This window comes from Centropristis striata, chromosome 11 (assembly GCF_030273125.1).
Source record: "Centropristis striata isolate RG_2023a ecotype Rhode Island chromosome 11, C.striata_1.0, whole genome shotgun sequence".
Classification (NCBI taxonomy): Eukaryota; Metazoa; Chordata; class Actinopteri; order Perciformes; family Serranidae; genus Centropristis; species Centropristis striata.
In genome coordinates this window covers 9,502,352-9,526,965 of record NC_081527.1, presented here as the reverse complement: position 1 = coordinate 9,526,965, position 24,614 = coordinate 9,502,352, and the positions used below count along the sequence as shown (strand labels likewise).

The window sequence follows — 24,614 nt, the reverse complement described above, 5'->3', positions numbered from 1 at the left end:
GGCAGTACCCTTTAAGCTACAGCTGTTGTACCCTTAACTTTGGCTTGGGAACATAAGGCATGTTTCCACTACTTTCTGAGTACTTTTTGGCTGAGTGTTTTGGCTACGCCCTCGGCCTCTGTTCCCATACAGGTACTTTTGAAGCAGCTAACCAACAGTTCTAATGTAACAACAGACCGACGCGGCAATCAGTGTTGCCAACTTAGCGACTGTCGCTGTATTTAGCGACTATTCAGACCCCTTTAGCGACTCTTTTTCAAAAAAGCGACTAGCGATAAATCTAGCAACTTTTTCTGGTGTTATTGGAGACTTTTGGAGACACGTTCCTACTCTTAGCGAATAGTGCCGCCCCAAAGCACTCACAAGCGGCCCAGTCCTCCTGCAGCAGTCTCTCCCAGCTGCAGTCAGCAGAGCAGGAGCTGTTAACTCCTCAGCGTCCAGTTTGCACCAGTCTGCAAATGAATCATGCATGTGCAAAATCACTACTCAGTAGCAGCTCAGGAGCTGCTCAGAAAGTAGCTACCCGGGGCTCGTACTTTCTGAGCCCCTACCTGAGCCGCTAACCGGTGCAGTTGGGTTGATCTTGGGCGAATCCTCTCTCCCAAGCTACACCCACAGCAGCTCACCAGAGGGAAAAGTACCTGATGGATATGCGCCTCCGCCTATATACTGTATGTACCTTTTTGGCCCTCAAAAAAGTACACATAGTTAGTTGAGGTCCGATAATGACATTGTATCTTGCGGGACATAAATGGACTCCCATTGTACCCTTATTCCTGATATGGCTAATTATTGCACTTTAGTTATATACCCTTTTGAGAGCTAAATGGGTACATTTATGTTCCCAAGTCAATATCAAGGGCACAACAGCTGTACCTTTTTTTTGATTGTGCTGCTCCAGTATCAAGCTGATACCCCTAAAGGTACAAATTCAGCCCCCTATTTCTGACAGTGTATGAAGTGTGTACATGCACATCTTCTGGTAGGGAAGAGCTGCAGGAGGAGGGCTGTATTTTTAAATTCTGGAAATTTCCCTGTTTCAAAACACTGCAGCTTTAAAGCTCATTCCAATATAACTGATTGCAAACCCCGAGCAGGAAGTTTTCTGATGTCACCAAACTCTTGTTACAGTCCTTCACTATATATATCCACTCCTGACAAGTGTGAGCAAACTAACAGGAGAGTAAGAGTGATGTTAATCAATTGTAAATTAGTCCTGAGGATTAAGTAATTGTATGTTTTGGGCAGAATAGATGGAAGCCCTGTGTGGACTGTCTCTAACATGATTGTGTAGAGCTGTGAGAAATGAAGAAATGAGACAAGAACACTGTGGTCAGAAACTGCGGCGCAGCACAGCAGATATGCAGCTTAATTAGGAAAGTAAACCTCACTCTGCTTCAGATGCACTTCAATCTACTTCCTGATTTCACAGGAAGTTCATATCTACAGTAGCAGTGCAGACAAGTCACATGCTCCAGTGGTTTCTTATAAAGTGACCTATGAGAGTTTTGACACTTTCAACTTGTGATGCTCCCATGTGTGAGAGACAGAAAGGTAAGAACATTATATGATAGTGAATGGTTATGAGTGATGAGTGTGTAGGACTGTGTAAAAGTCTTAGGCAGGCATCAAAAAAATGCCTTGAACAATTGATGCTGGTTTGAAGGCAAAGGGGGGTCACAGCAAGTATTGATTTGATTTAGATTTTTTTTTACATTACATTACATGTCATATAGCTGACGCTTTTGTCCAAAGCAACTTACAATAAGTGCATTCAACCTGATGGTGCTAGCCTCAGACCACAGGAATCAAGAAAGTACATAACTTTAAGAGCCAACTGTAATTGCTACAGGAGTGCTATATGTTAAAGAAGAGAAGAAGAGAAAAGAAGAAGCTTTTTTTTGTTATTTTTTAAATATATGTTAGGTGACCAGGACTTAACCAAGGTATTTTTGGAAGAGATGGGTCTTAACCCTGCAGATTTTCCTTCTGTTCACTCATTTTGCAATATGTTAAGTGATTAAAATAAACTATTAACATTCTACAGTCATGGAAAAACATATTAGACATTTTTTTCTTCAATTTATTTTTATTTTAATGCCTGGTACAACTAAAGGTACATTTTTTTTCGACAAATATAATGATAACAACAAAAATAGCTCATCATAGCTCATGGTTTTCTTGAAAAATAGCTAGATATCAGCTCATAAATGTACCTCTTATGAGCTATTTTTTGTTGTTACCATTGTATTTGTCCAAACAAATGTACCTTCAGTTGTACCAGGCATTCAAATTAACAAGAAATTGAAGAAAAAGGGAAGTCTAATAATTTTTTCCATGACTGTATTTTTTGAAAGCATTCTTATTTTACAGCATTTTTTTCACACCTGCCTAAGTCATTTGCACAGTACTGTATATATACATTTATACATATATATGTATTTTCTGTTTGTCACTTTAAGAGTTAAATAGTTGAGCGGCTACATCAGCTTTGTTTAGGACAAACACATGTCCTCTCACAGATGCCAGTGGATGGTTGTGCAACTAATTAGAAAACAGTAAGAAGCTCTCGACCACAAGAAGAGGGAAAACAAGCTGGTTTACTGTCAGCCGGCAATGCTTTCTGATTCCTTTCATGCATATAAGTCTCAATAAATCGCCTTTTGTACTCAGGCTTTGGCCCGTCTGCCTGCCTGTCTGTCTGTCGTTTTGTTGATGTGTGAGACCACAGTGGGAGACGGCAGCAACAATCTGACATGCCCGATGAGAGCGTGGAATTCATAAACAAATGTGGTTTTGTAACGCATGCTTTGATGAGCACATGAACGGGATCACTGACAAGCACCACTAATTAAATAGATATACCGAAGTACGTTGGAGAAAGAAGCTGCAGAAACAGAAGTTAGGGTTAACGTTCACATGTGTGAGGCAGAAGTCCTGAGGAGCCACAAAGGTGGAGTTCACTTTCCTGTTTAGAAAAATTCACTTTCATATGGAAGCAATACTTAGTCACCTACCATCCTCTCTCTACTTCCCCTTTTACCTCATTACAGTTTAATGGATGGTCTGTTTACTGTTCGGCATAAACACAGAATGAGACTGAACAGCACAGGCAGGACTGTATACTGTATGTGTTTCTATTTGTGTGTATGCACATTAGGCTGTGTGTAAACATATATATCTGTGTATGATGGTACAAAGAGCTATAAACAGCAGGTCAGAGGCTCTTAAATGTCACAAACACCACACGAGTTACTGTATACTGGACATAATATGCACTTAGCTGCAGCTTTAATGTGTAAAATACATCAGCTTAAAGTAAATAAATGTCCACTGTGCTTGTCATGTATTTGGAATAACTTCTGAGAATATATTCACTTTTTCTCAGAATGTGATCCACCATTAAAAGCTCTACAGAGTGTTTCAGCTCTTTCAGCGGCAGCTTCACTAACAAGTCCTCCAACCCACACAAGATACGATAAGATATGACTTTATTTATCCCACAACCAAATTTAGTTATCTAGCTCAAGATACAGACACAAAGATATGAAGACATAATGAATACAAAAAATAAGACATGTACATACATTCTATTCGCATTCTTTACATACATTTCTGCTATTTGGCATTTATTATTAATGTATATTTTTTATGTTTGTTTTCCTGAAAGTACTTTGCATTTTTACAGATATTGCACATTAGAGAAAATATATTCTGGCATGTTAAATAGGTTTCATAAGTTGTTGCATGTCGTTACCCTGTTAAAATAATCACCTAACTCATTTTTTCAAGTTTTGCAGGAAACACAAAAAACTTCACCAAAAGTGTAACATATGACATTTATTGATCATTTCACTCAAAAAGGATGTAACAAAGGATGGCTATTGGCATAGTAATAACACTGTGTGTAAATTATGTAACTTAAGAGAAATAAATGACTTTTTTAGGCAATATTGATAATGTTATATACACTCACCAGCCACTTTATTAGGTGATGTGTGTACCTAATAAAGTGGCAGTGTGGTCTTCGGCTGTTGCATCTGCTTCAAGGCAAGGTTATCATAGTTTTTGATTTTTGATTAGTTTTAGTTTTAAATTTTTAGTTTTAAAGTTTTGTTTCAAATTCAGTTAGTTTTAATTCGTTTTTAGAGTGAGTTTGCTTTTTTTTTTATTAGTTTTTATTTTTTTGAAAATGATTAGTTTTAGTTTAGTTTTTATTAGTTGTAGTGTTAGTTTTTTGCAATGGGGTATTTATTGGTTGCAAGATTCAAAAAGGTCATAATAAATTCAGCCTTTATTTCCTTCAATCTTATGCATTTATCCGTTATCCATCCCCCAATAAGGTTATTAACTTGTAAAACTAGATAGATGAAATAGATTTAATATCAACCAAAAAGGATTATGTATGAAAAAAGTTGATAAAGATGAAAACGAAGGACATTTTCACTGTGATTGTAGTTTTTGGTTTAGTTTAGTTTGTTTCAGTTAGGTATCTTTTTTTTTTTAAACTCTCTTTTTTAAAACTTCAGTTCATGAAAATGTTTTTTTCAATTCTAGTTTTAGTTATTTCGTAAGTTTTCGTTAACTATAATAACCTTCAAGTTAGACGTGTTGTGTGTCTTGGTTATAACAAGTAATTATTTGAGTTACAGTTGACTTTCTATCATCTCCAACCAGTCTGACCATTCTCCTCTGACCTCTGACCTCTGGCATCAACAAGGTATATTCACCCAGAGAACTGCCACTCACTGGACATTTCCTTTTTCCCTGAGCTTTCAGAGCACTTAAATCACTTTTCTTCCCCATTCTTAAGCTCACTTTGAACTTCAGCAGCTCGTCTTCACCATGTCTACAGGCCTAAATGCAGTGAGTGGCTGCCATGTGATTGGCTGATTAGATATTTGGGATAACGAGCAGTCTAACAGGTCTTATTGTAATAGAGTGGCTGCTGAGTATATATATGTTCCATGTTTGTTTTTGTTATTTGGTTGTTGTAGGGTTTCTGAAACTGTCTGGGGTGCACAGAGTTAACAAGAAATGGGGACCTTAACACACATGCAAGTTAATACTTTGTTATGGCAATTTTGTGGATTGCACTAAGTTAATGGGTGAGCTGGCCAAACACAAAGCGCTCAATACTCTGTTCAGCAGGTTTTATTAGCACATTCGTATTCCATACACCGCACAATCATGAATAGCTCTTTTACAGCACAACAAAGCCACATACACCGCTCGACTTATGACTATTGCACTTTTCAGACTGGCTCTTCAGCAAGACTCAATGCGGCCCTATCTTCCTTCCCTATACATCACCTCAGGACAGACCGCACTTATTTACATGTTCCCCCCTCACATAGTGTTATCAGAGTTAACAGTTTGAGTTCCCACAAGGCCGTGCATCTTGAATACCAAGTAGGTCGCTGCCTACTTCCTGCCCCATCATGCAGGAAACACCAAATTTCCTTCACAACTTCTATATACATTTAGTTGTATTTAAGGTCAGAAGGTGTTGGACTCTTCTCCAGCATCCACTGAGCAGAAGACAAACAGAACACAAGTGGGCTGTGGTTAATGAAGGACAGAATCAGGCAACATAATATGAAAACGTAATGAGATACAGAAAAAAAACTAAAGCAAAGGATGTACCATAAAAAATGTGATTTCTTAAAATAATCAAGGCCAGAAGTGAGACCTTTTTAGCAGATGTCAAAACAGCCACAGTGTGCAAGTTTAACCATATGTTCTATTTATTTGAACAAGGTTACGGTCTAAATCTAGCGGAACCATAAAAATAGTAAATGCACTATTGTGTGCAGTGGTGAAGCAAAAGTACTAACACCACACTGTGAAATGACTCCACAACAAGTAAAAGTCCTGCATTCAAAACTTACTGAAGTAAAAGTACAAAAGTATCAGCAACAAAATGTACTTAAAGTATCAAAAGCAAAAGTACTCGTTATGCAGAATGGACCCACTCAGATTGTTTTTAATATGTTGTAAATATGTTATAAGATTATTATTTTTGATGCATTTATGTAAGTAGCATTTTACAGTTGTCAATGTAGTGTGATCACTTTAAAATTATCACGTTTTTATGTTAAATCTTGATCTGAAAAGAAACTAAAGCTGTCAGATAATATGCCTCTAAAATGTAGCGAAGTAGAAGTATAAAGTATAAAGTTACAAATGTGGAAATACTCCAGTAAAGTAAAAGTACCTCAAAATTATACTTAAGTACAGTACTTGAGTAAATGTAATTAGTTACATCTCACCTTTGATTGTGTGTATATAAAGTATTTGCGAAAAATGTACAGAAATGAGGTAAACATCAGAAAATGCTGCAAACAAATGCCAAATTATACATTTAAATGTCAGAAATGAATGGTTTGTGTTGCCGTGGCAGTCTGTTGTGTATATTTTGTAATAATAAGGCAGTTGTTCAGTTTGCTTCCAAGTATTTGGTAGTTGTAGGACTGCACCATGTCCACACGCTGACAAAAAGCAGGTGACAATTTTTGCTGATTGTAAATCTTTCCACCAATATCGCCTCTACATTTGTAATTTCCTGCGTTTATACGTATTGTTTCTTGTTTCTATGCATGCTGCAGCTTTACATGATGTTAATATCTATTGTTATTGATGACCATGCATAGCAATGGTCTCAAAGAGTTGGCAAGAAGCACGCAGCTCATTCTTCAGTTTTGCTTTTTAAGCCGCTCCACATGCAAGATGTATTCTTGACCCTAAAGCTGGCAAGGTGCCTCCTCCATATGGATAAACTGAGACGCTGAGTTCCACAAAGTGTTGCCTGGTGAAACTCTTTGATCACACTGAAACCCCTTTTTTTGATAGGAATCTTCATATTGAGATATTTTCACGCATTTCAGCAAAATGAGACAAAGAAGTAATCAGTAAATCTGTTTAACCCTCTGGAGCCCATGAAAGCACGGAGCACGGAGCCCTGCTGTCAGCTTCCCTCTAAAGTTTTGGCTTTTCCAGAAGTTTCCATGTCCAATTTAGTGCGTCAACTCTTTTTCAGCAAAGGTTAAAATCACCACGACCAAGTGTAGTAACATGAATTGACTTTTTTTGCAGAGAGTTTTCAGATTTTGCAGTGTGCGTTTCAACATTTTTCATGCAATCTTTTGTGTTTAATGTTTTTTTGTGTGATTTTGGGCTATTTTTGTGTTTTCAGGAATTTGTGTTTTTTGTAATTTTTTCATTTTTGTGGTTTTTTGTGTTTTGTATGTGTGTGTTCTGTTGGTTTTTTATGTTTTTTTGTGTGTTTTTCTGTGTGTTTTTTATGTGTTTCTGTGTGTGTGTGTGTGTGTTTTTTTTTTTTATTGTTTTTTGTATGTTTTTTATTTGTGTGTTTTTGTGTGTTTTTTGTGTTTCAAAATGTTGATCCAGTAAGTCAAAATGACAAAATAATAATCAGGTGAGGTTGAGCTGAAACAGATGATACCAGCATGGCATGGTAATCATTATTTAAGTTGCATATACAGGCAGCATGAAAAAGAGTCAAAAAACAACAAAATAGCCCCAAACTCCAAAGGGTTAAAGTTGCAGTTTATGACACATCATTTCTGAACTTTGTGTCCTGAAAGTGGAATGTGGAACCAGAAGATGTAGAGGAGGTTTTAAATCATGTTCAGTGAGGTATGTTTTCTTCCTCCACCTGTGACATATTTAACAGGGTTAGGTGAATTTAAGCTCTGTGTTCTCCACACTTTATTGAAGATGAGGTCCATTGCTTCGCTGGATGGTGATAAAAAACAACTTGTGCGACTTCACAGCCAGAGCAACATGGAAACCATTACAACCTGCCACACACACTGCTCTGACACTTTGCAGAGTCATGCCAATGACTTTGCATTGCATTGTCATTCTGAACATATTTAGAAATCGAGACCACATTTGTGTTTCTGTTCTTGCTGTGGCGTGATTAAGCTCTTTGTGCATTTTGTTTTTGCAGCTATGACAGACAGATCCAAACTGTATATGTGCATGGGCATGCATGTGTCCAAGAGTGTTTTTATGTCCATGCCACAAAAATGTTGTTATGCAAGAGCTGGTAGCCTTATGCAGGGTTTCTCTTCTCTCTTCAAGACTATTCAAGAACTGGTGGCGGTAGAAACTTAATCTAAACTGAACTGAAATTATCTAATGTTCTTCAGTTCCTCGTTGTACTACTGCTGTGGGCGCCTATAATATACTTCGACATTAGATTCTGTTTTATCCCTTCACTGCTGCTGAAATGTTTGTTTTTACTTTCTCAGATGGACGACATAGATGCCATGTTCACCGATCTACTTGGAGAGATGGATGATCTCGCTCAGGTGAGTCAAACTGCAGTGCTGTGAGCTAAATGCTAACATCAACATCTAACATGCTCTCAGTGAAGCCTTAAACCTGCATTCTTTCAAATGGCCAGCAGGGGGCGACTCCACTGGTTGCAAAAAGAGACAACAGTTAATATTTCCCAAAAAGTTTATGGTCTCAATTGCCAGTTTTATGTTTTTTTCATTACAGCGTGATGTTTATTTTGTAAATTATGGTCCCATATAGAGACAAATAGATGATAAAGTGGGGCGGGGCTACCTCGTGATTGACAGTGATGTCCAGTTTGGGTGTTACTTCTTTGACATTTTCACAATGTTTTCATCTGTAAAACATTGGTTGCCTTAAAGTGTTCGTTTGTAATAAAAGACACAAGTCGGCTGTTCAAATGGCCAGCCAACTTGCACTACTGCTGGCTGATAACTTAGAGACTCTCAATTGTCAAAATATGGTCACTTTTGGCTCAAAAACACAACAAAAAAAGATGGGGATGGCCATCATATTCTTACGGTAAGTCCACAAACCATTGGTTATGTTAAGGTGGCAATGTCTTCTTCTTAGTTTATATACAATCTATGGTGACAATGCTAGCTTGCTAATGTTTAGCTGATATAATTATTACCAGATTCATTCACCAACATTTGCTAACTAGGACTATATATAGAGACAAATAGATGATAAGGCAGAGTATGCTTTAGGGCGGGGCTACCTTGTGATTGACAGTGTTGTTCGGTTTGGGTGTTCCCTTTTACAGTGTGTTTTTTGACGGTTACCTATTGATTGCCAAAAAATGTATTGTTCAGTGTTTGCTTGTACTTAAAGACACAAATCGGCTGTTCATATGGCTGGCTTATAACTTACTTGCTAATTAGGACTATAGAGCCAAGTATAACTGAGGTTAATAGGAATGGTAGGTTCATTTTCTTTTTGACTTCTGTACAATCTAACTTATTTGCCGCTAGTTGAGTCGCCCCCTGCTGGCCATTAGAAAGAATGCAGGTTTATGGAACTTCTGCTGTTTAGGTCTAAAGTAGAACACAGACCTACTTTTGTCATGCTTATCAGACGACACATCGCATTATGCATTAGCAAACTTCATCTGGAATTGTGAGAAACAGTGTGATATCAAACATCTTTGGTTGCATTCTTTCCCAAAACATGACCAGATGAGCCGAGACTCTCACACTCTGGCTGACTCTTCCCATCAGTGCTTTTGAAGTAGGAACAGGTTACAAGAAGTGAATCAGACAAATCACTTGATGTTTACCTCTCTAATCTGAACATTATCTGATTACACATGGCAGTATTTGTTTTGAAACCGAAGCATCAGACATAGAAATGTAAGGCGACACCGAGATGTGAAGTCATCGCATCTGGATTGGACCGTGGGCGAACGCTGCAGATTCCCTTAAGCACACATAAGCTGCTCATCATAGAGCTGCGGCTCGCCAAGAAAAACATTACACACTTCTAACTGATGCAACCCCAGCCCGGGGCGCAATTCATTATTGTCCATTTCAAATCTCTTTCTGTAAGCTGAATGAGTGCAGCCCCCGAGAATGGGATCAATATGGAACATTACATCAGCCATACCAGAATAAAAATCTATATGTCACTTTAGCATGCGTCTTCTTGGAAAGGCATCACAGTGACAGACAGCACTCCACAGACTATTACCAGAGTTAGCAAGAAAAGCATTTTGATTAAAGCACTGATCCTCTCAGAGTCTGAGAAACAAAAGGATTTAAAGTGGTTCCACTCATCGCCTTGATTGGGCCCATTCTCTGCTTTACTGCCTTGGAGCCAGAAGAAAAAAGAGTGTTTTGTCCCTGACTTAAGGAGCTTGGAGGTGTCATTTAAGCAGCAGCTCCAGCATGACGACATGTGTTTTCATACACAGTGATCAGCGTTGAACTGCATGCTGGTGGGGATCGTTTTGTGTACAGGTTGGCCGTCAGCCGAGCTTGTTTATAGAATATGATTGAGCCTGTGGAGACGTCTGTTAATAATTAAGATATTGCCGTCTGGACATCAGCCCTTTTCCTCATGATATTCAAGTTCGAGACACAGAGTCTGGATGTATGCACCGGATGTACAGCTTGTTCTAAAAAGAAAAAAATAAGAGAAGGACTGCAACATTACAGTTTTAATAAATCAGTTTTTCTTAATGACCTGGTGTGATTTATCGTCTATGCAGAAGCTGAGTGCAATATGTTTTCTATTAATGGTACAGCTTGAAAACAGAGAATGATAAAGTGCAAGGAACAAAGTCACTGATAAATAACAGGCTCATGTAACATCCAAACAGAGCAGTTCAAGGACACAAATTTGATTTCGGGGCTGCTCTTTAATGAATTTTTACTGTTATCTGTAACTAAAAAAGCTTCTGTCAAACACATGACTTCTGTGCGTATTTTAGAACATCCGATGGAATTATATTTAATTTTTGTTTACAATATACAAGTGACATATTTATGAGCAAGACAGTGGGACCCTGGTGCTGTGAGATGTTGTTAATTTAGCATCTTGGTGCTTCGTTGCAGAGTTTGAAGCCTGCAGAAGACACAGCAGAAGCGGATCCTGCCTCAAAGACAAACAGCACCTTCTCCATTGGCTTCACAGACTTACATGGTAAGCAAGAATGGTAGATAAGGCTACAGTTTGCAGATGTTACACAAGCAGGAGTCACTCTGCCCTGAAAGTAAGCGTGATGTAGAAGGATGCCAGTGGGGAGAGTCTTTCCAGAGATAAGGTTTCTGTTGGGAGTGACTGTTTTTTCTTGCGCCAGATGGTCAAGCCAACCTTGTGCCAGTGGGGATAAAAGTGAACATAAATCAGTTGGGACATGAAGGATAAGTGTATTGGGTAACGCTTTATATTAAGGTCCTTGTAATAACCATTAATTAACAAGTAATAAGGCCCTTGTAAGTCCTTACAAGATGCTTATTAACATTATTGTGTGTTTATAAGCTTATATAAGTGTTAATAATGGCATTACAAACACCCATGACCCGCCCATTATGTCTTTGCCATGCCTTTATTAATCTTATTTTGTTTGCTTATTGATATTAAAATATACTTTATTGCTCATCTATTATAAGTTAACTATGCTTTTTGCAACTATCGGATCTAAAGCGAGAACAATGCCTTATTACTTGTTAATTAATGGTTATTAAGGACCTTATTATAAAGCGTTACCGTGTATTGTTGTGCCACAAAAGTAAAGATGCCACATTTCTGGCATAAATAAGGATTACAAGTTGTTAGGACTATGAACAAATAAGATGGATGGATACATTTAGTTAAATTATTAAAGTGGAAGTATGATCCAAGCAACAATCCAAGCTAATCTTTTTCTTTAACGAAAGTGAGATTTGGCTTTGATTTAATACAAAGTGCAGTGGTGGAATGTAACTAAGTACATTTACTAAAGTACTGTACCTAAGTTCATTTTTGAGGTACTTGTACTTTACTTGAGTATTTTCATTTTCATGTAACTTCATACTTCTACTGCACTGCTAGGTCAAGATTTAACATGAAAACATGATCAATTAGAATTTCACTGAACCTCATAACATCATATCAAGATGTTATGAGCCCTATCTTTACTAAATTAAAATGTTGCTTACATAAATGCATCAGTCCAAATAATCTAATAATGTATTTAGAATATATTGTGGAATGTCTTTGGGTCCATTCTGCATAACGAGTACTTTTACTTTTGATACTTTAAGTACATTTTGACGCTGATACTTTTCTACTTTTACTTAAGTACGTTTTGAATTCAGGACTTTTACTTGTAGTGGAGTAATTTCACAGTGTGGTATTAGTACTTTTACTGATGTAAAGGATCTGAATACTTTTTCCACCACTGAAAAATTTAGAAAGTTGTCTAAAGGACTAGTTTGATATTTGGGTAAATACACTAAATACAGATTGATACCGCTCGTGTATGTTTATTGAATATGAAGCTACCACCAGGAGACAGTTAAAAAAACATCAACAGTTGCAGTCTAGAGCAGCGACTTTCAATATGGACCCTCCTGCTGAGTGTGTTTTCAATATGAACCTCCAGGTTCTCATAAGAGCTGACCCAAGTAATCAGTTTGTTGATCTGTGGATAACCACAAACCTGAGATCACCCACTTCTCTCCATCTCTGTGGTCTTTTTCACATTCAACATACGAGTGTTAGTGTAACACCACTGCACAAATGTCTCTATTTCAGAGTGGTAAAGTAATGGACCACTGTCTGTGTGTATTCGACCCAGGATTACATAATCTGAGGGCCGAACGAAATAGTTATCAGGGTGGATTCTCATACAATAGTGTACAGAGTGAAGAGGATAGTGGACCCTGAGGGGCACCAGGAGCACTCACTGAGGACATTATTGACCCAAACATGCTGAGAACAGTTGGTTAGAAAGGGAATATACCACCTGAATACATAAACATTTTTATGTTTGACTTTCTTTATCTGCATATGAGGCTTCAGTGTATTAAAGGCTGAGCTTGAATCAGCAAACACTAGAAGCATAAGGCTTGGGGTCTTCAAGGTGTTTAACAACCAGGTTTGTGATGCTATTAAGCCCTTACAGCCTAAATGTTTTTACAAGTAATTAAAATAAATTTGCTTTCAAGTAGATGCTAAATTAGGTAGAGATTGTTAATTTCAATATAGCACATACAATGCATATACATTTAGCAATGATGACATCCACAAATTGATGAACTAGCAGAACTAGATAGATAGATAGATAGATAGATAGATAGATAGATAGATAGATAGATAGATAGATAGATAGATAGATAGATAGATAGATAGATAGATAGATAGATAGATAGATAGATAGATAGATAGATAGATAGATAGATAGATAGATAGATAGATATACTTTATTTATCCCAAGCTGGGAAATTACAGTGTAGCAGCAGCATTACACACATAGACAATGACAACACAATTAAATGAAAAAAAAACATAGGCATACTTCAAGCAATAAAATATAAAAATACAATAAAAAATAAAGTGTCTAAAGAAGGAGTATGTATTAAGGAGTAGAATAGAATTCCAGTGCAGAATAAATATGAATATACAGTATAAAAATGTAGGTGCTATGAAACAAATAAGGTGCAATGAACAGTGTGCATAAAAAACACATAAAGTGCATAACGACGGTATGTAATGAACCAGACTATTATTTGTTATTGTACAGTGTGATACCCTAACTAGCACTTTAAAGAATCTCTTCTCTAATCTTTAGGCCACAACTGCACCCTTATTTTCTTACAGAGTCTCTTAGCGAACTGGAAGACCATGACCTGGATGCTCTCATGGCTGATCTCAGATCAAAATCCACCACCTCAGAAGTTTCCACAGACCGACAGACCAGCAGCTGTGTGGATAATCAAACAGCAGCGTCAGGCGTGACTCAGGAACCGGAGCCAGCAGCTGCCCTTCCTCCGCCATCTGACTCTGCTGCATCATCTGGAGGGCTGCACATGGTAACATAGAATCTGTCACTAATCATTAAAAAAATTTCATGGAGGAAAAAAACTGATTACATCTCCTGCTTACAGAGTGAACCTCAGACAAAAGCAGACAAGATTAAACTGGCTCTGGAGAAGCTGAAAGAAGCCAATGTGAGGAAGGTAAAGTCAGCAGGTGTGTGTGTGTGTGTGTGTGTGTGTGTGTGTGTGTTTGTGATTGCTTCAAGGTTTGAATTGAAGTTTTACTATTTTTGCAAATTCGACAATTATAGAATTGGCTTCTTCGAAAAGTATCTCATTTTCAATGTTTAATGTAAAAGTAGGTCCCCATTAGTCACCAAATAATCTGTGTGAAATATGCTACTTCATGTAAATGATGTACCCTGAAAGCATGTTTACTGGTTTTTCCGGATGTTTCCATAAAGCCTGATTAAAACATCACTATATCATTTCAGAGGTTTGAAGGTGTGTATAGGCTAACTGAGTTCCCCACAAGTGATGATTAAAACTGGAGTCCCCATGATCTATGAAAACCAGTGTATGTGTGTGTGTGTGTGTGTGTGTGTGTGTGTGTGTGTGTGTGTGTGTTCACCATGCAACGACACTGATAATCCTGCCACGTCTCCTAGTTGATAGTAAAGGTACTGATGAGCGACGGCAGCTCCAAGACACTGATGGTGGATGAGAGACAGACGGTCCGAGAGGTTTTGGACAAGCTGTTTGAGAAGACACACTGTGACTGCAGCATCAACTGGAGCCTGTGTGAGACCAACCCTGAGCTGCACACTGGTGAGATAACACACATGCTGCACATGCACATCATATGCAGGCAGGCTATATAGCACATGCAAAAAAAAAAAAAAGTCATCCACAGGCCAGAGAGACACTGTTGCACACATGTTTCCTCATCATTTCAGAAAGAGGCTTTGAGGACCATGAGCACTTAGTGGAGCCCCTGTCTGCATGGACTCGCAGCAGTGAAAACAAGATCTATTTTGTGTCAAGACCTCAGAAGTATGTGATGTTTACAGACCCTCAAGTGAGTACGAGCAAGTGTTTACTTCTCTTCCAAAGTTTTATTGCACTTTTAAATGCTGAGTCAGTAAATTTAAGTATGCTTTTCTCACCCTGAAGTTATTTTACATGTGGAAGAAGAAGAAAGCGAGCTTGAATGGGATGAATATGCAAGCCAAGCAGCTCTTAGTCAAGGTCAGTTGCAAAATGAATGTAGGCTCACACCTTTATCATATTACTGGGACTATTTGTGTGTCATTTCACAAACTAAAAATACTGAAAATGTATGAAAACTTTTGTTTTTTTACATCCTACACGTGTCGGACATAGTTGGGCCTAGTCTTTAATCAGTTATTAATATCTCCACGGTCAATGCCGATGTCCCATCTTGCTTTATACATGTTGTCATATTCCATCATCCTAACATAGATCCATCTGTTCCTAATAATTACAGGCTCTGATTTTTATCCAACATTGTGGAAATAGTCATTTTTTTCCTAGCTCATCTACTTCTTGGACAAATTTCAGTCAGGATACACTATAGCACAGAGTCTGCTCTCCTCAGGGTGACAAAGGATTTGTTCTTGTATACTTTCTAAACTACTTTAACTGTTTTAAATTTTTTACACTGCCCTTGACACAGTCATAACAACATCTTTTTGTGTCTTGAGCATGTTGTTGGCATTTAGGGACAGGCCCTTCAGTGGTTTGTCCCTTACCTCCAGGAGATATCAGCCTCTGTTACCCCTTTTCCACCAAATTATCAATGGTTCTGGAAGTGGTTCCATTCAGGATTCATGTGACCTTGGTGCTATTAATATTTGCTGCTTAAAGCACAACTGAAGAAAACAGTAGTTGCAAGCTGGTTGATTACATGAAATATCTGCAAGCTTTTGTTGTGACAGATATTTGTTTTTTTCCAAGTAACAAGCACTTGACTTCTCACTTGACCTCTCTAACCTGAAGAATATGACACACCCACTGATGTCATCACGGTCAAGCTTTTTGGGTTCCGAACTACTTATTTTTGGTTCAAAATTAGGTGCACAAACCAGAATAGAACCTTATCCATGTTGGTCGAAAATAAGTTTGAGGAACTTGTTAAAATTGTGCTCTATCTCTGCACCAATCTCCTGTGGAGTACCGCAAGGCTCAATATTAGGCCCCATTTTAATTTCCCTATATAGGCTTTCTTTGAAGTCTAAAAACATATCGCCTATCGTTATTAGGCAGATTTAACCCAGCTGTACTGCTCGCTGAAACCTGGTGATCCGTGCTGTTTTAACTGCTTGCTGAACTGTACTGAGGGTGTAAAAATCTGGTTTCCTTCAGCTAAACCGGAATTATTCTTAAGTCCTAATCTTCAGCCCTGCAGAATACTCTACACTGCAGTCAATATTATTGGGCTTTTGTTATGAAATGTACATTTTCATATCATGCAAGAAATCTTGGTGGTATCTTTGATTTTGCTTTAAAATTTGATAAACAAATCAACTCAATTATCCTCACTAGCTCTTCCATCTTAAATCACTGTAGTAAACACTCCAGGCCACATTGGCTGTTTATAAATGTGCCCTATAAATACAGTGATGTAACTGTAAAGGTTTCAGGCTCGTTGATTATAAGCCCAAGAGTAAACACAACCGGAGAAATAAGACTGGTCTCGATGCAGGCTTTCCTTCAGAATGAGCCCCGATTTCTGTAATAATTCACATTTTATCTTCTACAGTAGTTGGACTCACATGCAACCCAGTTCTATTGGCCAGTTACCAATGACATGGACAGGCCAACAGCTGTCCAAGTCTCGTTAGATGATTGTGATACACAATGTGTGTGTCTTACAGGCGCGTATCTATGAGTTACAAAGCCTAAACAAAATAAAATACAGCTTGTAGTCACATCTTGCTCTCATAGGTCTGTGGGAAAGAGGAAAGCTACAGTCAAGCCAATTATGAGCTATCGGCATTCTTATTATCCAGATATAACATAACTTTTTTTTTGCATTAACTTTAGTTCTGCATGTAATCGTTGACCCTGCAGGAGCATTTTGGAGGTTCCACTCTGATTGTTCCTGACCTTGAGGGCACACTGCACTTAAAGGAAGATGGGAAAAAGGTTTGGAAACCTCGCTACTTCATGCTCAGAGCCTCGGGCATCTACTTTGTGCCGAAAGGAAAGACAAAGGTACAGCAAATAAAATAAGTTTTGCAACAATGAAAACATTCATATCTTTGTTTTTATAATGTAGTCTTGTTTATGGTCCACTGTTTACACCAATGTATTGTTGCTCTAGAGACAACAGGTGTGTGAAAGAATATTTCTAGCAATTTGGAGAGCTGTGTGGGTGAAACCACTTCTTACTGCTAAACTCTGAGGGTAGCTGGTGTCAGACGGTTTCACCTTGTTGCTCAGAGCTCAAAGCATGACGGACCTTCTTCTCTTAGTAACGGTTGCTAAGGTAGGATTGGAGGAGGAGTGTTCGTGGGAGGAGCTTTGCGAATGATCAATTGTCAATGTCAACAGTCAAATGTACTTTAAAGATGTCTGCATGTACCTATACATTTGTTATGTTGACAAATGTTGTCAGGTTTGTCATGCAGACTATTAACAGCTGTCCAGTTGAGGAGACAATTAAAAGAAAAAGACCTTGTTAGGACTAGTATGTCAGCAGTCCTTAGACAGAGACAAGAGATTTTTCATCTGAGTGCTGAACCGTAGCAGAAAGGCGAGAAAAAGAGCCGCAGAAATTGAGATGGACAGTGTGAATTGAGGCCTCGGCACTGTTAAAGAGCAGCATGTCGTTCTGTCACTAAGACAGAGCAGAAAAACACCGCCCATGCTGGAGAACTAAAGTAAAAAAAATCACCCAAGAGGGAGAAATAGATGGAGAGGAAACTGTGCGAGGCAGATGTGCAAATCGCAAACATAAGAGCGCTGCAGGAATCATCTGAGGCCAAGGACACAGGAACCAAGCAGAGGAGAGTTCACTAGGCAGAGGAGGAGAAATGGCCTAATCGGACAGAAAAAAAAGCATAACTGGGATGCTGTCTAGACCAGACTAACTTAGACACAAAAGCTAATATATAAAGAAAAGAGAATAATGGAGCTGTGATCATTGAGCAATAAGAAGTGGACAATGTGAGAGACAAAGTCAGGAGGAAACCTGATAGAGGAAAAACGGAAATAAGTGAGTAAGAGTCTTACCGCAGGTCACTTCAGCTTCCTGGAAGCTTCACTTTGAACTTTCCAGTGAACAACAGCATCTTTGTCAGTGTGGTTTAATGTGACAACATGATGTGTTTCTGCTTAAAACAAAAATGGGAAGAATGTTGAGACTCTTTAGAAAGAAAAAACTAAATCTTGAAGACAAATGGTCTTGCACTGAATCGGTCCTTTGAAGTGTCTTCATTTTTAATATGTAACACACTATAAGATTGAGAACATTTATTTTGTGTACACAACATGCTGAAATGAATGAAATGATGCAGCCAGCTTTTAGACCACTCCAGTTTATGCTTACTCGGAAATATCCCTGAAAAACTCTTCTGGATTGGCAGTTTGGCCATTTTGAAAGTTGGTTACCATGTTTAGAATTTATAGAAGAGTATTAGAGCCAGACAGTGAATTTCACATTACAAAAATAAAGTTGAAATGTTGCAAAAGTGGAAGCTGAGAATGAAGTAGAAAGTTTTGAGAGTTTACTTTATTTTTCAATATTTCTTCTTTATTCTAGACATCTAGACTTTATTATCAATATTTCACTTTTATGCTTGACATTTTGACTTTATTCCCAATACTTGGACTTTATTGTTGACCTTTTGACTACCCTCAATATTTCCACTTTTCATAGAAAATCATCCTCTCTGATTTATTTTTTCTTACATAAAGTTTGACTTTATTCTCAACGTTTCAACATTTTGGTCTTATTCTCATACAGCAATTTTTCCCTAATGCATGACCTATGGCCATAATAATTTCCTGTGATGCAATTATTGTTCCATTCTCCCCTCCAAACACTTGAGGTGAGCTGTTCTGTGTTTGACTTCTTACTGCAGATGTTCAGCCTCAAAACTCACTGCAGCTCATAAGAATCAATCTGATAACCTTCTGTCTTTTGTCACACTCAGCTGTAACTTTTTTATTTTACAACATTTTTGGATGTATTATACTATTACTATGACCAACAACCTATTTTAAAATTTTTAGGCATTTTGGACAAACAACAGAATTACCATATTTTTACTTTTTTCGGCAAATGTATGATTGATCTCAAATTATGGGTTTTTCATGTAATTAAAAAAAAAAACTATACTACTACACGTATTAATAGACTATAATAAGACCATTTTGAGAATTTTGGGGCATTTTACAAGATTTTATGACTTTTTCCTGAAAAATTTTGACATGCTATATTATGAATTTTTTCACATTTTGGACATCTCAAAATGGTGTTTTTTGTTTTTCTGGAAAAGCCCCCCTTGAGACTTATGGTCATGTATAAACACCTATGTTCCTCCAATATGCATATTGTATAATATTTTGCACATTATAAGACATTATAAGTATGATTTTTTTTCTCTTCTGCCTGGCAGTCTTCCAGTGATCTTGCCTGCTTTGTCCATTTTGAAAAAGTCAACATCTACAGCACCAACAACTACAAACAGAAATACAGAGCTCCCACCGACTTCTGCTTCATACTGAAGGTAAGTTCAGCAATCATCCTTAAAAATATTCTATTTAGGATCAGAACATGTTCTGATCATAGACACATGCTGTTTTAAGCATTTTTAGGCATTTTTAAGTTTGACCATTTTTGACAAAAATGGACATACTATAGTATGACTTTTTTTAAGGGGGTCAGTTTTTGGACATCCCATAATATGATTTTTTTTGTAATTTCTGGCCATATTATGCTCTAATATGTATCAATAGATAATAATTAACCCATTTCTGGCATTTTTAGACATGTTAAAATTTGACCATTTTTGACAAAAATGGACATGCTATAGTATGACTTTTTTTTGAGGGGGTCACTTTTGGGCATCCCATAATATGGTGTTTTTCTGTCATTTCTAGCCATATTGTGCTCCAATATGTATCAACATACTATAATTGACCGATTTTTAGCATTTTGGGGCATTTTAAAATTTAACCATTTTTGACAAAAAATCAACATAATTACTTTTTTTTGAGGGGGTCATTTTTTGACATCCCATAATATGGTGTTTTTCGTTTTTTTGGACAAACTTTACTACTACGTGCATGAACAGAGTGTAATTGGGATTTTTTTTTTTTTTTTTAGCATTTTAGGCATTTTTAAATTTGACCATTTTTGATAAAAATCGACATACTATATAGTATGACTTTTTTTTTTTTCGAGTGGGTCATTTTTGGACATCCCATAATATGGTGTTTTTCTGTCATTTCTGGACATATTGTGCTCCAATATGTATTAACAGATTGGAATCCTGCAGCCAATTTGGCAGAAGTGAACATAGTTTAACTTCATGAGGTTGCTGCAATTTGGTGGTATTTTATCATGTAAAAACATTTTAATTTAGGACAAAACAGACATGTGCAACATGTGGGTTGCTGCTGGTGGTTTGTGTGATATTTTTCCACTTGAAGGGTATACAGTGGGTCATATCATGGTATTCCTGGCAGGATCAATGATCTGTAGACTAACAATAGTTAACAATAGTCAAACATGATCTTAAGAAGCTGAGTATAACAAGAGCAGGACTCTACACTGCAACAGTTAAGGATCACGTTGTCAGAAGATTAAAAAAATGTGTTGGCAATGGCAGCTTTGTTACTTTCAGTGGACATGTGATGATTGAAGAAAAAACAATAAACTGCAACAGGTTTTGCCTTTCTGACCCGTGACTGTAATGTGTATTTCTGACAGCCTTATGTCAAACAAGTGCTGCTCATCTGTCAAAACCTGTGTGAGTAAATAAGATGCGAGTGCACGACAATAAGTTCACTTCAAAGCGTTATATACATATAACATACAGTCATTGTTTTTCATGATACCTTTTTTGTTTGTGAGGAAGAAATAGGCGTCATATATGGTTCTATTTCTTTCATAAATGTAAAGAATTACTTTTTTTGATATGTAAGAGAGATTAATTAGGAAAATGCATTTATGTCTTAGATATTAGATGATATTGCTATAGTAGAGAGCAAAATCTGATACATTTTGTCAACTATGGAATTATTTATTAATATCTTTTCTCAGCTCCTTATGGTGAAACTGAGTTATTCATGCTTCATGGTCCACAGTGCAGTAATCAGCTGCCCTCTGCTGGCTCTTCTGTGTACTACAAACACACAAACTGGCAGCAGAGACCCAGTGTTTGTATTTAAAGGGGCGCTCCACATACTTGTCATAGTGATGTCATCAGTCTTATTTCAGTTTGAGCTTCGGAGACTATAAGTTTAAAATGGAAAGCCTGTTACAAACTGAGGATGTGGAGTTTAGAAAGGAGGCATACAACAGCTTTTAAAAGCCTGTTTTTGTTTTTAAAAAAATCGCCAAAAATCCTCCATTTATCATTGCATGAAACTATAAAAACAGACATTATCACCAGAGTTTTAACTTTCCGACGGTCCTTGAACGGATCGTCGGGTACTAAAGTGTCTGTTATAGAAAGTGACCAAAATGAAGCTTAAAATGTTGATATTTCTGTCAGAATCACTTAATTCTACATGTGTCTTTTAAAATAAAGCTTACTTCGTAAAGCAATGGTAGCCTTGAAGGAGAAAGAAGAACGTTTTCGCTCCTGTGTTCATGACTTAAGAACAGGTGAAAAAAAAGTTCCTAAGTTCCTTACTTTTAGAAAAAAAAGATTTGCCAAATGATATTATTATTTTTGTATATATACTCACTTTGGCCACAAGAGGTGGAAAAGCACCACTACCATTATGTTCTACATAGAACTAAAACTAGAACTTTTTTTTAACATGCGTCTTCTCAAGACCCCCAACCTTATGTAGGTGCATCATGGGAGTGCCTTTCTAATGTCACTGTTCTCTCTGCATGAACTCTTTTCCCAGCATCCCTGCATCCAGAAAGAGTCGCACTACATCAAGTTCCTGTGCTGTGACAATGAACACACACTGTTGCTTTGGATGAACTCCATCAGAATAGCCAAGGTAACATAATTAATGCGAGCAGTTAAATTCAGAAACTGATTTGCTGTTAAACTTTGGGGATTTCATGGACGAACATAGCAAACGGCATAGAGTGAACCAGGTTTGTGTCCTCTGTGTGTTCAGTATGGGACAGCCCTGTATAAAAACTACCAGGCTGCAAAGAAAAGAGCGTCCAGTTTGAAAACTCCCCACTCTGTTGCACACGGAGGTGAGTCTACAGATTAATACACGGTCAGTATACACTATTTGGAGTATTATTAATAAACATCTCACATCAGTTTAAGAAATTGTTACTATTTGGAGTATATATATATATATATATATATATAAGTCATGGCACGATAAAATGTTTTTTGTTCAAATATATGCTCTATACGTGTATAAGTAAAACATTTGCATGCATGATATTTATTCTGAACTCTGAAGAATAAAAGCAAAATTACATCATTCTGAGTATTTTGACACACTTGAGGCCAACATTTTTTTTCAAAGGAAACTACATCCATTAAAAAAAAAGTTATTCCTATGGTCTAAGCACGAAGGTGTATTAGGGCAAAGTATGAAGGAAAAAAAATACAGAACTGGGGAAGGGGGTGATATTTCGAAAAAAAAGTCGCAAATTTATGAGATTAAAGTGGCAAATCAATGAGAAAAAAAGTCAGATTAAAAATGAAAAACAAAACACTAACCTATTTTTCAGACTTTTTTCTCATAAATCTGCTACTTTTCTCTCTTAGATTTGACACTTTTTTCTTGAATCTGGGACTCTTTATCACAAATTTGCTGCTTTAAATCTTGTAAATCTGCAACTTTTTTCTAGTAGATTTGCCACTTTAATCTTGTAAACACCCTCCCCCGGGTACTTTTTTTTTTTTCATACTTGGTCCTAATACGCCGTCATATCTACGACAGTCCTCAAATGTAAGTAAGAAAATTTGACTCTCACAAAACCAAAACCTACAGCAACTCAACATGTACAACTCAAATGTTAATTTTATCTTATTGCCTTTCCAGACAGATCCAACAGTCATGTTGAAGACTATCCACATGAGCCTCCACCTGACTTCATCCCTCCTCCTCCTCCTGGACACACACACGTTTGAGAGCCCTCGCTCCTTCCTCCGTCAGCTAGCCTGATTTAGCTCATTTAACCTCCCTGTGCACACGTTAAGTCCATTTATACCAGGAGTCATCAACTACATTCGTCCAAGGGCCAGACTTTTTCTAAGCAGACACCGCACTTTCAAATAAAGAAAATATAATGTGCTTATCCTAGTTATCATTGTTTGATATTTTCACTTTCTTACTAAAAACATGCTATTTTCATTTGCCTATATCAGGGATGGGCAACTGGAGGCCCGGGGGCCGCATACGGCCCGCACCCTCACTTGAAGTGGCCCTCAGTACAACTACATGCATTTGAGCATGAAATCTTAAAAGTGCAGTGTAAAAATGAACAAAATTACTTTTTTGCAATTAATGTTGGTCTGCTGATGCACTGATAATTGGTGGTTATTTTTTATTTGCTTCAAACATTTTGTATTCCTATTTATACTGTTAAACATGCATTTGAGCATGAAATATGTGAAGTTACTGTACTGTAAACATATTTAAAATTGCAGTTTCATCATATCTGGTTAAGTGCACGGTCCTATATGTGGCTCTGTGGTAGTGTCCATGAAAAATGATGCCCCCCTCCAGCATTTAAGTTGCCCATCCCTGGTCTTTATAATTGTTAATAGATTCCTAATTAACATGGGAAATCCATAATGATCCATAAAAAAAAGAAAACTGATAGATTAAGAGAAAAGGTCTGTAAATGTACATTTGTACATACAAGATTCTAGAGATAGCTGTATTTAATGTCATATTTATATGATATTTATATAGATGGGAGCCTAAAAATGCTGAATTTATGTGACTGAGACAGCCAAAGATTACTGCGTGTGATTGTTCTGTTTAGGATGAAATCCAAAACTAGATACCGAACTAGAAAGTGCTCTCAGACTTCCACCAAGGAGGCAGGCACTGAGGAGTGATGGTTAAAAGCTGTGAAACTTAATTGTAAATATGCTGAATACCAGAATGCATTTTTTCCTCCTCACATTTTCTGATTTTATTAGGCTGTAATTATTCTGTGGGCCGGGCTGGAAGCTTTGGAGGGCCGGATGTGGCCCGCGGGCCGCCAGTTGCAGATCACTGATATATCCAGTCTAATTTAACCCTCCTGTTATGTTCGAAGTGGACATGTCTGCCATCAAGTGGCCATAAAGGTTTTTTTTTTTACATTTTAGATCTGACACTAAACAAATACTAAAAATGCATCAAAATGAGTTTTGTTCTTATCTTTCATATATCCAATGCTGTGATAAAAAACAATTGCTACAGACAAAAATATTTATTATATGGAAAATAACTCAATTATTGTGTTTTGTCTTTGAAAGTTTAGTTGAGGTTTATGCAGAAAAAAGTAGAAAAAATATTAATCTATAAAGTTTTTATAGCACTTTTTGGGGAGTGGACATTTTCAGCCTGAAGGATCTGAAAGGATAGTAGATTTGTACACAGTGTATTACTGATCCATTAGAAAAGTTTAAATTTTAATTTCAAAAT

At 37.2% G+C, this 24,614-nt stretch overlaps 1 protein-coding gene across 1 annotated transcript; it reads left to right on the top strand.

The window, feature by feature from the left end:
• Positions 1 to 1,481: 1,481 nt before the first annotated feature.
• LOC131979798 (amyloid beta A4 precursor protein-binding family B member 1-interacting protein-like) lies at positions 1,482 to 23,203 on the top strand. Its single transcript, XM_059343829.1, has 13 exons — positions 1,482 to 1,554; positions 8,280 to 8,339; positions 10,884 to 10,971; positions 13,633 to 13,844; positions 13,920 to 13,991; positions 14,459 to 14,618; positions 14,747 to 14,868; positions 14,964 to 15,038; positions 16,884 to 17,027; positions 19,436 to 19,546; positions 21,903 to 22,001; positions 22,125 to 22,209; positions 23,016 to 23,203. Exons 1-13 carry the CDS (start codon positions 1,528 to 1,530, stop codon positions 23,102 to 23,104), a joined length of 1,344 nt encoding a protein of 447 aa, XP_059199812.1. The 5' UTR covers positions 1,482 to 1,527; the 3' UTR covers positions 23,105 to 23,203.
• Positions 23,204 to 24,614: the final 1,411 nt, after the last annotated feature.